The 14,757-nt window shown below is 41.0% G+C and overlaps 1 protein-coding gene across 1 annotated transcript in view; it reads left to right on the forward strand.

Moving 5' to 3' along the window:
• The window catches only part of YIPF7 (Yip1 domain family member 7), a 204,062-nt gene continuing 189,305 nt past the window's right edge, over positions 1–14,757 (forward strand). Inside the window, exon 1 of the mRNA XM_082272202.1 lies at positions 1–10. Coding sequence (XP_082128328.1) covers positions 5–10 — 6 coding nt within the window. The 5' untranslated portion in view covers positions 1–4. The remainder of the gene's footprint in view (positions 11–14,757) is intronic.

Below are 14,757 nucleotides of genomic sequence, written 5' to 3' on the forward strand. Positions count from 1 at the left end.
AGCAATGGAAGTGTGGGGTCAGGAGTAAATAATGTACAACAAAGCATTGAAAGTGTAGAGGTCAGGAGTAAGTAATGTACAACAAAGCATTGGAAGTGTGGGGTCAGGAGTAAGTAATGTACAACAAAGCATTGGAAGTGTAGAGGTCAGGAGTATGTAATGTACAATGCAGCATATGAAGTGCAAGGCTCAGAAGTATGTTATGTATAGCATACTATATTGAGTGCAGGAGCACTAAGGAAAAAGTGCCCTAGCATCTGTGTCAGAGAAATGAAGAACATACCTCTGTATTGCTGTCAGTAAGAGGAAAATGACTGTGGACCCTGAGGGGGCTGAGAGACTGTAAGAGGGATGGGGGGAATTTAATTCTCTGGGTTCTGAGGACTGAAGGGCTCTGAAGGAGAAATAAAGTTACAAGGTTTTTGGAGGGCCGGTGTCCACTGATTCAAATGTTTTTTCCCTTTATCCTTCTTCTTATCTCCTTTTGTCATGTGATATGTCTGCAGGAAGAAGAGCAGTCCACATTTACTCCCAGCATGTGCCCATTCTTACTTGGGTTGCCACCTCATCCCTTTAAACCAGGACACACATTAATTACACAGGTTCTGTGGCTGATTAAGGTGGTAATTAAACTCACTTGGTGCCTTATCTGCATTATATTAGCCTCAGAACTTGTTTAATAATATGTGTCCTTGTTTAAAGGGATGAGGTGGCAACCCTAAGTCTCTTACAGATGTTCTGTTTGCACTGCAGCAATGAGCAGACAGTCAGAGGGGCAAGGTTGTGCATCTCAGGAGGCATTCCAATGGCAGTGACCATTCCTGGTATGCATAGCATGCCACTCTGCACAGTATCCTGGCACCTGCTCTGACTTCAGAGACTGATGGTGATGCCACTTATATTAGTCAGTCAAAGTGCTGGAGATTTAAGCCCAGTAGTCAGGATTGCCACAATCCTCACTGACAACTTCTGTATCAGATAACTGGTGGATACTGAGCAGACGATGGGACTCCTCTTGCATATCCTGGCCAAAACTCTTTAAAGCAGTATTAAACCCAGAACGATATATATTGCCCAGAATGTAATATATTGCAGGTTATCAATCATTAGATGTGATTGCTGCATTAGTTTTCTTTCTTTAGGCTTTTTCCTCTGTTTTCACCTGGCAATCTGGCCAGTAATATACCTCTTGTATTAGAGTACCCCCCACTCATGATGAAAGAGCAACAGAGATACCTTTGATCAGCAGCATTGTAAGTCTGGGGAAGGAAGTGTTGGATGTACTGGAAGATCAGGCATCCCAACCTGCTAATTTCAGGGAGGTGGCAAACTCATTTCAGGGAGGTGGCACGCCGCGCCGCTGCCCATGTCCTTGTTCATACATGTACATACAAGGACATTATATATTATGACAAAACACAACTAGTTATTAAAAAAAACATATTGCAACAATTTACACACGCTAATGCACATACCTTTTCTACTTATTTTGCAGACTGCTGGCGGGTACTGCTGGTTGGTAATGCTGGTGGATAATGCTGGCGGTTACTGCTTGCAGGTAACACTGTCTGGTAATTCTGGTGGTTACTGCTGGCAGGTAATGCTGGTCATGCGGGTACTGCTGAAGGAAGCAGCGGCTGCAGTAGAGAGCAGAGCCGCTGCTTCCTGTATGGCTCCTGTCACATTTCATATCAATCCGTCTTTGACAGAGCCGGAACTATACAGGAAGCATGGGTTCTGTAAATGACTGCAGACATCCTAAGTCTCCCGTGGCAGCCAGGAGATTGCACGGCACTTGCGGGTGTCCATGAGCCACTGGCCAAAGGTGGGAGACTCCCGCAAGTCGTGGGAGACTTGGGATGTCTGGAAGATCCAAAGGATACATTGCCTTTTGGAACATTTTACATGTTCCACCCATTTTTAGTGTGGAACATGTAACATGTTCCAGCATCCGCACCTTTTTCCCCCCTCCCTGTGACAGCAGGCCAGGGATCTTCTCACCACACCCGCTGACACTATTTGAAAACATTATCATTCATTCACAATTTCCTGTGAATGAAAGCCTACAAGTATCATCAGTCATTGTGGCTGACAGCTTGTAGTTTTCAATAAGCTTTGAGGATGTTGGTGAGCGTCCTCACAGTTCATTGATCTTCCTGCTCTCAGGTAACTGTCTCTACATACAAAGTACAGGCAGACAGATATAAAGAGAGTCTGCAGGAGCTGGACATTGCACCCGTGTTCTGCTGACCGTGGGTGCAATTCTCTGCAAGCGCCTTCGAAAAACAAAAAAATAAATGCACATTTTTTACCTGCAAAAAGTGCATTTATACTTTTTTTTTTTTTTAAAGTAAACCTATCCTTTAAATACACTAACAAATTGAAGCCAAACTCCAGCTAATACTTTATAAGCCGTTATAGTAAACACTTTTTAATTATGGGATAAAGGTTTTACTTTTTTTTTTTTAGGTTTTAAATAAATAAAAAAAAAAAGCTGATCATTGTAAGCTTCCTTGTCAGTGGTAAGTGGTTTGTCTCAGCTCTTAACTGACACATTTGCAGGAGAGCTAGTTCTGTTAAAAAAAGAAAAAAAGAAAACAGACTAAAGCCCCGTACACACGTACCGAACGATCGGCCGTCTTTTGTCCAGGGCTGTCCTGTCGGTTGAAAACTGCAAAAGACTGCACACGAATTTTGTCGGCCAACAACAGCCGACTGCAGAAGTGATGTCATGTGATGGTTAACTTTCCGTGTGTTTTTTCTTCTCTGAGCATGCCTAGTCTTGCAAATCTGCTGTCTGTCGGCCGAATTCTGTACTGACTGTCGAACAATCGGCCGTTCTGGTGTCGGCATACAAAAATTTTAATGCCTGCACGACAGATTCTGTTTGGCCGAAAGTGCGCTGTCGGAAGCATCATACTAACAAGCCAAAAATCGGCCGAACAGTTTCGGTCGACAATCGGTACGTGTGTGCGGGGCTTTACTGACCAGATCAGCAGGTAAAAAAAGGAAAGAAAGTCTAAAAAAAGAAAATGAATTCAGCCATCACATCTAAGAATTGGTAAGCTGCATTATAATAAATGTTTCCTTTTGGGCTTTTAACCACTTTAAAGTGATGAAATGGAGTGTAAGAACACAAAGTAGAATGAATTCTAAGAAGTAGGAACTAGGCACAGGAACAGCATGCCAAACAAAACCAAAGAAAATTCCCAGCTCAACTTGCCAACCAGCCTGAAACCTACTGAATTATCCTGTCCAACAGTATGTGTTAACCGGCTGCCGACCGCCGCAAGTACATATACTGCGGCGGTCAGCCCCGGCCAGGCAAAGTGACGTACCGGTACGTCACTTGCCTGGGAGCCTTCGTGCATGTGACCGGCGGACCCGATGTCCGCCGGTCACTCGCGATCGTCCGCAGTGAAGGGAGAAAGGCAGGCGGCTGATGTAAACAAAGCCGCCTGTCATTCTTCCCTGTGTAAAAGCACTGATCTAACTGTCCTGCTATGTAGGACCGTTGATCTGTGCTGTTACACATACAGCCATATCCCTGCACAGTAAGAAACACGCCCCTAGGGACACACATAGTCACTGCAGCTCTAATAAAGTTAACCCCTTCCCTGCCAGTGTCATTTTTACAGTAACAGTGCATATGTATAGCACTGATTACTGTAGTAATGTCACTGGTACCCCCAAAAGTGTCAAAAATGTCAGTCAAGGGTCCGATCTGTCCGCTGCAATGTCGCAGTCCCGCAAAAAAAAAATCGCAGATCGCCGCCATTACTCGTTAAAAGAAAAACAACAAAAATGACAAAAATCTTTCCCTTAGTTAGTAAACGCAATAACTTTTGCGCAAACCAATCAAAATATGCATATTGTGATTTTTTTTTTTACCAAACATAGGTAGCAGAAAACAAATTGGCCAAAAATTTTAAAAAATTTTGATTTTTACATTTTTTTGGGGGAATTTCATATAAAAAAAATGTGAAAAATATTGTTATTTTTGCAAAATTGTCGCTCTTTTTTTGATTATAGCGCATGATCAAAAAAATCGCACAGGTGATCAAATACCACCAAAAGAAAGCTCTGTTTGTGGAAAAAAAAAGGACGTCAAATTCGTTTAGGTACAGCGTCGCACGACCGCGCAATTGTCCATTGAAATCACGCAGTGCCGAATCGCAAAATACCCCCTGGTCAGGAAGGGGGTAAAATCTTTCGGGGCTTAAGTGGTTAAAACCAGGGGTTTTGTTTGACATGCGTCGCCCTTCCATGTGCTTCCTGCTGTGAAGGCCAGTTATAGGTGGGGGCAGTCGCCATTTGTTTGCACTGTTGTAATACTGGGGAGAGGACGCACTGGACACCTTTGCTGCCATTGTGCTATATGCTGGGTGTCCAGTGTGCCTCAGTGCCTTTAAGTAGGGGTGGCCTCCCTCCAGGCTTACCTGCCCTCTATCTATCCATTATTATACATGTGCTTCTACTATGGAGGCTCTCACAAATTTGTAGAGTTAGGACTGCAGATCATATTGGGGTGCCGTGAAGTGGCTCTGCAGCTTATGCATGTATTTGCAAAGGTGTGCTAACTAAGCCCTTGTTTTTTAACGCAAACTGTTAGACAGGACAATTTGGTTGGTTGCAGGCTGGTTGGCAAGTTGAGCTGGGAACTTTCTTTGGTTTTGTTTGACATACGTCACCCTTCCATGTGCTCCTTGTCGTGAAGGTCAGTTATAGGTGGGGGCAGTGGCCATTTGTTTGTACTACAGGAACAGCATGGTGCTTGATCAGGAATCTAAGAGTCCAGGAAACAAATTGAGGTCAGTAAAAGCTGGGCAAACAGAATACAAGGTAGAAGGTAGTAGCAGAGTCTGGAAAGCAAGCAATACACAATGAGGCAAAATAAATAGGTCTCAGATAAACAAGAGCAAGCTGAAGACAACTCAACTCAACTTCCTTCTGCAGTGCTTTAAATGGAACTTCACTCTCTCAATCAACATTGACTATTTTAACCCTGCTAGAATTAGTAAATAGATAGGAAAGTATATCATATTTACTTGTTTTAACCTTTGTTATACATTTCTTCAGTTATTCTCTGGTTTCCAGCTCTAGGCAAATGATTTTAAAAAAATGGTGACTGTCTGCACATAGACACTGACTCCCTGTTGCATAAATGTAAATGCATTTTGCCCATTTCAGGGCTTAATCATGAAGGCCAATAGAGGCAAAGAGTAACCATCTCATTACATTTATGCAACAGGGAATCAGTGTCTGTGTGCAGACGGCCACCATTTTGTTGAAGTCTACTGCAGCCTGACAAGCTGATTCTGTCTGTCTTGCACCAGTCAATGCACATGCTTATCCGACTGACTCAGGTTTGGTAGTATTCAAGTGGTACTATTTTCATTGTTTTGGTCTAGACCAGTGAAGGCGAATCTTGGCACCCCAGATGTTTTGGAACTCCATTTTCCATGATGCTCTTGCACTCTGTAGTGTAGTTAAGCATCATGGGAAATGTAGTTCATAGTAGGTGAGGTTGAATAAAGATTCCAAAACATCTGGGGGTGCCAAGGTTCGCCATCACTGGTCTAGACAAATGATGTCATGCATCCCAGGAGTCTTCAAGAAGGGAAGAGGGGTTTACTCAGCTAAGCACACCCTGCTGCTTGCATGCCTGAGCTAGGGGGAAGATAGATTACAGGAAGCAAATGCTACATGAATTATCTGCCTTTACTGGTCACGAAATGTTGGGCTGATGTTTTTCCAAGTGATTTCTCAGCAAAATAAAGCATGGAGACATGGATGGATGGGTGAATTTGCTTTGAATATTAAAAATTATTCATATAATGTTTTTGGTTTGTGGGGCTCAGATACAGTGTAGTTCTGCCCAGACACTGGGCACCAATACCAACGTGTGCTAATTTTTTGCACACATGCATCCTAATTTTCATGCTGGCCAACTCGCTAATGCACGTCTGGAATTTAGCTTATGCACAGAGGTATGGACAGTGTAATGTGCAGGTGCATATTCCCATACTGGTTTCCTTCTACACATGACCTCCTGTACACTCTGGTTCTGCAGACCTTATGCCTTAGTGACCTGATTCACTGAGTAGCTTCTCTGGAGGCTCTCGTCAGAGTCAGGGAGGTACTTTAAATTTTCACATTGAGGCTGGGTTAACACTTATGCAATTTGGATGCAGGTTTTCCCGCATCCAATTCGCATTACAGGAGACTGACCGGCTCCGGGGCAGCCACAGAGCGCATTGCAGAAGGGTCCTGTGCATCCTTGGCTCTGTTTCAGGTCCGAATTCAGGCAAAAATTCAGACCTGATTTGTGCCTGAAACGGTGAACAGGGACGCGTACTGGACCCCCTGCTGTGACCTGCGCCGCAGCTAGTGTGAACCCAGCCTTAGAGTAACTGGCAAAGTCTGTTGCTGGTGATGGGGTAATAAAGTAAACCCGTTGCTTTGCTTCATGTGACTGGATCCTGAGAGAACCTCTGTGCTGAACAGTCAAAGGGAATTGTCCACATGACACAAGCAGTGTCGTTGACACCTGGAAAAAGGGCCCTAGAATAAAGTAAACAAAGAGGAGGATATAGTGCTAGAAGATCAGGTGACCTTCGCTTTTGGTAAGTGAAAGGGCATTCAAACTACAGGCTCAGTCACCCTGCCAGCCAATCACCCATTTCCTCCCTAGAAGCACCCTGGAAGTATTTATTGTTTTTTTTTTTTTTTAAATGTAACATTTTATGAAGTTTTATTGATATGCTCTTTCTCTTCAGTCTGAATAGTCCTCACTCCTCAGTTATGACATCAATGCCACTCTTTGCATTAGTACTCTGTAAAATAAAGGGAGTGGCTATGATACACCCTCTGTGGGCAGACCCATGGTCCATAAGTATGTCCTTAGTCTTAAGCCCCGTACACACGCAACCATTATCGGCCGACCAATCGTCCGTCTTTTGTCCAGAGATGTGTTTTGTTGGTTGGAATGTGCCTAGACTGCACATGAATTTTCTCGCCCAAAATCTACTTCAGAAGTGATGTCATGTGTTGGTTTGCTTTCTTTGTGTTCTTGCTTCACTGAGCATGCCCAGTCTTGCTCATTAGATTTTTCCCTGTCGAAATCTGTACTGACTGCACGAAAATCGGCCGTGTTTTGACGGCAGACAAAAATTTTATAGTCTGCACACCAAATTTTTTTCGGCAGAAAAGTCGGTTGTCGGAAGCATCATACTAACAAGCTGAAAATCGACAGATCGGTCGTTGGACGAAAATTCCCTGCCAATTTTCGACGTGTGTGTACGAGGCTTTAAAGGTTGAAGGGCACCATAGGATATTCTGTGGTGAAAAAAAATTACTGCAGTGGACAGCTCCAGATTTAAGGGTATATTTCTTTTTAATTAGCTGTAAGACCATATCACAATGGAAAAAAAAATTGCTGTTGGTTGAGTTGGGCTTTTATACAAAGAATTTGTAAGTATTTAAAATGATTGCCAAGTGCTTACCAATACCAGCCATTTATGCCCCATGCCTTTAGGTTGGCTTCACAACTTTGCATTGTAGAACACATTACCACAACACATGGTAACATCAGTGCTGTATCTTGGCCTAGGCCAACAAGGCCCAGGCCTAGGGCAAAAAAGCTGCACCCCGCACAAAAGAAAACCCCCAAAAAAGCAGCCTCCTCCTGGCTCCCACACGAAAAGGGTCCCCCGTCGGCTTGCACTACACTTTTAGTATAGTGCCAGTCTTATGGGGCAAATTGGGCCAGAGGGCAGGGTCCAGGAGGCAAATAAGTCTGGTACCCACATAAAGCACTCACACTGCTACCTATCAGTATAATAATACCGGCGGGTGAGGACATTCGGACAGACCGCAGGCCGCTGACCACACTTAATACAACTGGCCCGACGGCCCCCAATGCTAATAAGTGTGGCATTGCAGCCTAATGCTCTGCCTACCCTCTTCCGCCCCCGGTATGGCAGCCATCATGTCAGTAATATAATTTAATTTCTTTAAACATTCTTGTGCTTGAAAAATAATATTTTGGACCTGTTCACCTCATATGTCCTATCACAATATGTCACTGGATTAGTAAGATTACTCCTATATTATAAGATATTTGGACTTGTGTTTGCTGCCACTGATTATTTCACTTATTTGTATAATGACTCTGAAATTCATATTTATTATAAAAATAAGTGAAATATTCCTATAATTACAATCAGTGGCAGCAAACACAAGTCCAAATATCTTAGGCTGCACTAATGGGCACTGATAGGCTGCGCTGGTGGCCACTGATGGGGCTGTACTGATGGCCACTGATGGGGCTACACTGATATGCTGCACTGATGAGGCTGCACTGATGGGCAGTAATGAGGCAGCACTGATAAGGCTGCACTGATGGACACTGATGCGACTGAACTTATAGGAACTGATGAGGCTACGCTGATGGGCACTGATACACTGGTTGTGGTCTGTGGTTTACAGATGACAGAACGGGTCAGAAACAGGAAGGGGTGTGGCCTTTACAGGAAGGGGTGGGTCATATTTTAATTAGGGGGTGCACAAGTTTAGTCAGGCCTAGGGCAGCACCAAACCTAAATACACCACTGGGTAACATATGCCTGTTTTGCCGCAGCCTTCATTTTGAATAGCATCTCAACGCACCTGTATTTCAGTGCAACACATGGTAACTCACGGCTGTGTTATAATGTGTTGCATCAGGAAAAATAATGCACATGTTTTCTGGTAAATTGTGGTACATTGGCAGCCCAATCAAATTAATTGGCTACCTTAATCCAGCACGCATTACAGTGCAAAAAATGGGTTGCCACCAAATCCTTTTAATCCAGGACACATAATAATTATATAGTTTCTAAAGCTGATATTATGCACTTAATGCACTAAGTGAGATTAATTACCACCATAATCAGCCACAGAACCTGTGTAATTAATGTGTGTCCTGGTTTAAAGGGATGAGGTGGCAACCCTAGCGCAAAATAAGATCTGAATAGGGCGGTATGATTATGTCCGGAATTACATACCAAAAGCGGTACAATTGTTTTCATGGAAATTTGGCGTTATGTATTATAGGTCTACAATTCTTAGTAATTACTGACTTAAACCTGACCAAAACAAGAGTCTAGTAGACATCCCAGATGTGATAAATTTTAAACACAAACGCATGAATTATAATCTAATCAATAATATAATTTTATTATATAATATATAATATATAATATAATAAAATTATATTATTGATTAGATTATAATTCATGCATTATATATTATATATAGATATATATGTGTGTGTGTGTGTGTGTGTGTGTATATATATATATATATATATATATATATATATATATATATATACACCGGTGTGTATATATATATATATATATATATATATATATATATATAAAATGTGTTTTGTGCAACGTTTTTTTTTTTTGAATTTCCCTCCCTAGTTCCGCTCCCATGCAGCATTGCTGCTGCAGGGAACGGAACTAGGAAGTGATCAGACCGATCGCCAGGATAAGGTAAGAGAACACCGCTGCGCTCTCTGCAATCCACCCCGAGCGTGACTCGGGGTTACCGCTCCTGCAATGAAAACTCCACCCCGAGTCACGCTCGGGATTACCGCTAAGGAGGTTAATGAATACATAACTGAATTTTTTTTTTTTTTCTGACTGGAGTTCAACTTTAGCTGGAGTGCTAGGGTTAATTTGGCAGGGACTGATTACAACAAAGGGTTACATCAGCTTTTCTCAACCAGGGTTCCTCAAGAGATTGTTAGGGGTTCATCGAGCAGTGATCAGTTTCTGCCTCTTTATTTATCTATTGATAATGGGGGGTATTCTTCCCAGTGACGACAAATGTGAGGATCATTAGTCCTTCTCACCATCATGCTAATGTACTGTGAGCTTCAAATGTAGTCATTATTAGCAGGGGTTCCCTGAGACCAGAAAGTTATTTCAAGGGTTCCTCTGTAGTAAAAAGGTTGAGAAATGCTGGGTTACATGAAGGTTTTGTACTTATGGTTTGAATTTTTTGACAGATTTTGTCAATCTAGTTCTACCGGTAACTTCTTTTTCTAATAGAATTAATGACATGTTGACAAGCAATTAATAACACAGCTGAAAAGGTTCAGCAAACTCTATGAAGCGTCAGCAATTAATTATTTGCCATTGTTGCTAAGAACACATGCTCTTTCAATCAGGCTTCCTTTCATGACTTTCATGTGTTTGTATTTTATTAATTTAGTGTGGAGCAGGCTGGAAGACAGGCAAGTCCCAACCTGACAAACTTTCAATATATAAATAATTCACTGTGTTTTCTGAATAAACTTTTATGAAAATGTATTGATTTTTTTTTTGTGACTCACCAGTCCACTGTTATAAAAAAAACATTGTATCTGTACTGCTGCATGCTTTTGTCTGTATACTAGGGATGATCGAACTTTTGAAAAGTTCGGTTCGACCAGAACACCCGAACTTCACGAAAGTTCGGTTCGGATTTCAGAACCCCATTGAAATCAATGGGACCCGAACTTCTGTAATCAAAAAACACCATTTTTAAGCCCTAAAACCCAATAAATGCCCCTAAAAAGTGCCTAGGGTTCTGGGTCATGCCCCAGGGACTATTAATCACACAAAAAAAAGTTCTTAAAAATTGTCATTTTTGATAAAAAAGCCAATTATTGAAAAATTAAAAAAAAAAAAAAAAAAGAGATTTTTTGGATTTAGTATCTGGGGGGTCTAAAAGGTGTGCATGTGAAGTTTCAGCTCTGTAGCATGTCCAGAACCATGAAAAAAAAAAAGATAATTTTTCAGTAGAACAGGGATGTGGTTCGGGAGCCTCCTTTAACTTTAACACCTATATGATCTTTTTTTCTGGTTCTGGACATGCTACAGAGCTGAAACTTCACAGGTACACCTTTTAGACCCCCCAGACACAAAATCACACAAAAAAAGTTCTTAAAAATTGTCATTTTTGATAAAAAAGCCAATTATTGAAAAATTAAAAAAAAAAAAAAAAAAAGAGATTTTTTGATTTTTACTTTGGATTTAGTATCTGGGGGGTCTAAAAGGTGTGCATGTGAAGTTTCAGGTCTGTAGCATGTCCAGAACCCCCCAAAAATTAGCATTTTCTTATAATTTTTATTAGAACAGGAATACGGCTTCTCTACGGCGCTTTTTCTTGCATTTATCGGGCATTTTTGGAGGCAGGCATGACTTTTTTTGGATTTAGTGTCTGGGGGGTCTAAAAAGTGTACCTGTGAAGTTTCAGCTCTGTAGCATGTCCAGAACCAGAAAAAAAGATAATTTTTCAGTAGAGCAGGGATGGTGGGACCCCTCTTTTACACTTATATGATCTTTTTTTGGGGTTCTGGACATGCTACAGAGCTGAAACTTCACAGGTACACCTTTTAGACCCCCCAGACACAAAATCACACAAAAAAAGTTCTTAAAAATTGTCATTTTTGATAAAAAAGCCAATTATTGAAAAATTAAAAAAAAAAAAAAAAAAAAAAAAAAAAAAGAGATTTTTTGATTTTTACTTTGGATTTAGTATCTGGGGGGTCTAAAAGGTGTGCATGTGAAGTTTCAGGTCTGTAGCATGTCCAGAACCAGAAAAAAAAAGATCGTTTGTATTAGAAAACTTTAAGCACAGGAATATGGCTTCTCTGCTGTAACACCTTGCCGGTTTAATAGCAGGCATTTTTTTGGGTTCTTTGCAGTCAGGAAAAACATCTGAACTTGTGTATAGTAGTACTGTGCACAAGTTCTGATGTTTTGCCTGCCTCCAAAATTCCCCAAAAAATGCCAGCAAAAACACACCTGGGCATTTTTTTTTTTGACGCTAGCGTTTTTTTTTGGCATTTTTTGGGGTTCTTTTGAGGCAGGCAAAACATCTGAACATGTGTATAGGGGGGATATATAGACATATATGTCTGAATATATACCCCTAGACATATATAGGTGTGATAGTAGCAGAAATAAATGCTTGCGCTAATGAAATCATTTACAGTAATATATTTCTGCTACTATCACACCTATATATGTCTCGGGGTATATATTCAGACATATATGCCTATATATACACCCTATACACATGTTCAGATGTTTTGCCTGCCTCAAAAGAACCCCAAAAAATGCCAAAAAAAACGCTAGCGTCAAAAAAAAAAATGCCCAGGTGTGTTTTTGCTGGCATTTTTTGGGGGGTTTTGGAGGCAGGCAAAACATCAGAACTTGTGCACAGTACCACTATACACAAGTTCAGATGTTTTTCCTGACTGCAAAGAACCCAAAAAAATGCCTGCTATTAAACCGGCAAGGTGTTACAGCAGAGAAGCCATATTCCTGTGCTTAAAGTTTTCTAATACAAACGATCTTTTTTTTTCTGGTTATGGACATGCTACAGACCTGAAACTTCACATGCACACCTTTTAGACCCCCCAGATACTAAATCCAAAGTAAAAATCAAAAAATCTCTTTTTTTTTTTTTTTTTTTTAATTTTTCAATAATTGGCTTTTTTATCAAAAATGACAATTTTTAAGAACTTTTTTTGTGTGATTTTGTGTCTGGGGGGTCTAAAAGGTGTACCTGTGAAGTTTCAGCTCTGTAGCATGTCCAGAACCCCAAAAAAAGATCATATAAGTGTAAAAGAGGGGTCCCACCATCCCTGCTCTACTGAAAAATTATCTTTTTTTCTGGTTCTGGACATGCTACAGAGCTGAAACTTCACAGGTACACTTTTTAGACCCCCCAGACACTAAATCCAAAAAAAGTCATGCCTGCCTCCAAAAATGCCCGATAAATGCAAGAAAAAGCGCCGTAGAGAAGCCGTATTCCTGTTCTAATAAAAATTATAAGAAAATGCTAATTTTTGGGGGGTTCTGGACATGCTACAGAGCTGAAACTTCACATGTACACTTTTTAGACCCCCCAGATACTAAATCCAAAGTAAAAATCAAAAAATCTCTTTTTTTTTTTTTTTTTTTTTTTTTTTTTAATTTTTCAATAATTGGCTTTTTTATCAAAAATGACAATTTTTAAGAACTTTTTTTTGTGTGATTTTGTGTCTGGGGGGTCTAAAAGGTGTACCTGTGAAGTTTCAGCTCTGTAGCATGTCCAGAACCATAAAAAAAAAGATCGTTTGTATTAGAAAACTTTAAGCACAGGAATATGGCTTCTCTGCTGTAACACCTTGCCGGTTTAATAGCAGGCATTTTTTTGGGTTCTTTGCAGTCAGGAAAAACATCTGAACTTGTGTATAGTGGTACTGTGCACAAGTTCTGATGTTTTGCCTGCCTCCAAAACCCCCCAAAAAATGCCAGCAAAAACACACCTGGGCATTTTTTTTTTGACGCTAGCGTTTTTTTTGGCATTTTTTGGGGTTCTTTTGAGGCAGGCAAAACATCTGAACTTGTGTATAGTGGTACTGTGCACAAGTTCTGATGTTTTGCCTGCCTCCAAAACCCCCCAAAAAATGCCAGCAAAAACACACCTGGGCATTTTTTTTTTTAACGCTAGCGTTTTTTTTGGCATTTTTTGGGGTTCTTTTGAGGCAGGCAAAACATCTGAACTTGTGTATAGTGGTACTGTGCACAAGTTCTGATGTTTTGCCTGCCTCCAAAACCCCCCAAAAAATGCCAGCAAAAACACACCTGGGCATTTTTTTTTTTTGACACTAGCGTTTTTTTGGCATTTTTTGGGGTTCTTTTGAGGCAGGCAAAACATCTGAACATGTGTATAGGGGGTATATATAGGCATATATGTCTGAATATATACCCCTAGACATATATAGGTGTGATAGTAGCAGAAATATATTACTGTAAATGATTTCATTAGCGCAAGCATTTATTTCTGCTACTATCACACCTATATATGTCTAGGGGTATATATTCAGACATATATGTCTATATATACCCCCTATACACATATTCAGATGTCATGTCTGACATCAAACATGTCCTCAAAAAAGCACTGGCAGTGGCAGCCCCTGCAGCATTAAAAAATGCTTGCTGGTGAGAAGCCACATACCTGTCCCGAAGCAGAGAAATGATCATTTCTCTATAGCGGTCACCCTGCTATGGAAGGGTTTTGTCACCCTGCCATAGCAGTCACTGTCAGTTAACCCTACACTACACTACGGTCCCCTGACACTTAACACTTTCCCTACAGAAACTAAATTTTTGAAGCTAACTTAAGTGTAAAGGAGCACTCTAACTACACTAGATATCCCTTTCCTCACACTAAAAATAGCTAAATGACACTTTTAAAGTAAAATTAACAGAACTGCTTCCACTCTCTTCCATGTCCAGTATAACAATGCTGGGAATATGGCGGGGGCGATCTTATATACTGGGGGGCGTATTCACTAATGATTGGTCTAGGGACCCCCTAGTCACTCCAATCACATTCCTAGCATTCTTCTGCCCCCTCAATTGGCTTTTGCTAATGGTTCTGGTCCAATCACGGGCTTTTAAAGCCCATTTCCTGAAGCATTGCATTTTGGGCGGTTCTGGTTGCCGAATTCCGAACTTTTTGGGCAAAAAGTTCTAAATTCGGCCGAACCTCGAACACCCAATGTTCGGGCCGAACCGATGGTGGACCCGAACCGTTCGATCATCCCTACTGTATACGTCATTCATGAGTTAGCTGACCTAAAAACAAATGTATCTTATGTTTGAAAAGATTTCTCTTTGCAACGCATGAAGCCATTTTATCAAGTGATCTGCATCTATGGGT

Source organism: Pelophylax lessonae (genome assembly GCF_965119305.1).
Source record: "Pelophylax lessonae genome assembly, chromosome: 1".
Classification (NCBI taxonomy): Eukaryota; Metazoa; Chordata; class Amphibia; order Anura; family Ranidae; genus Pelophylax; species Pelophylax lessonae.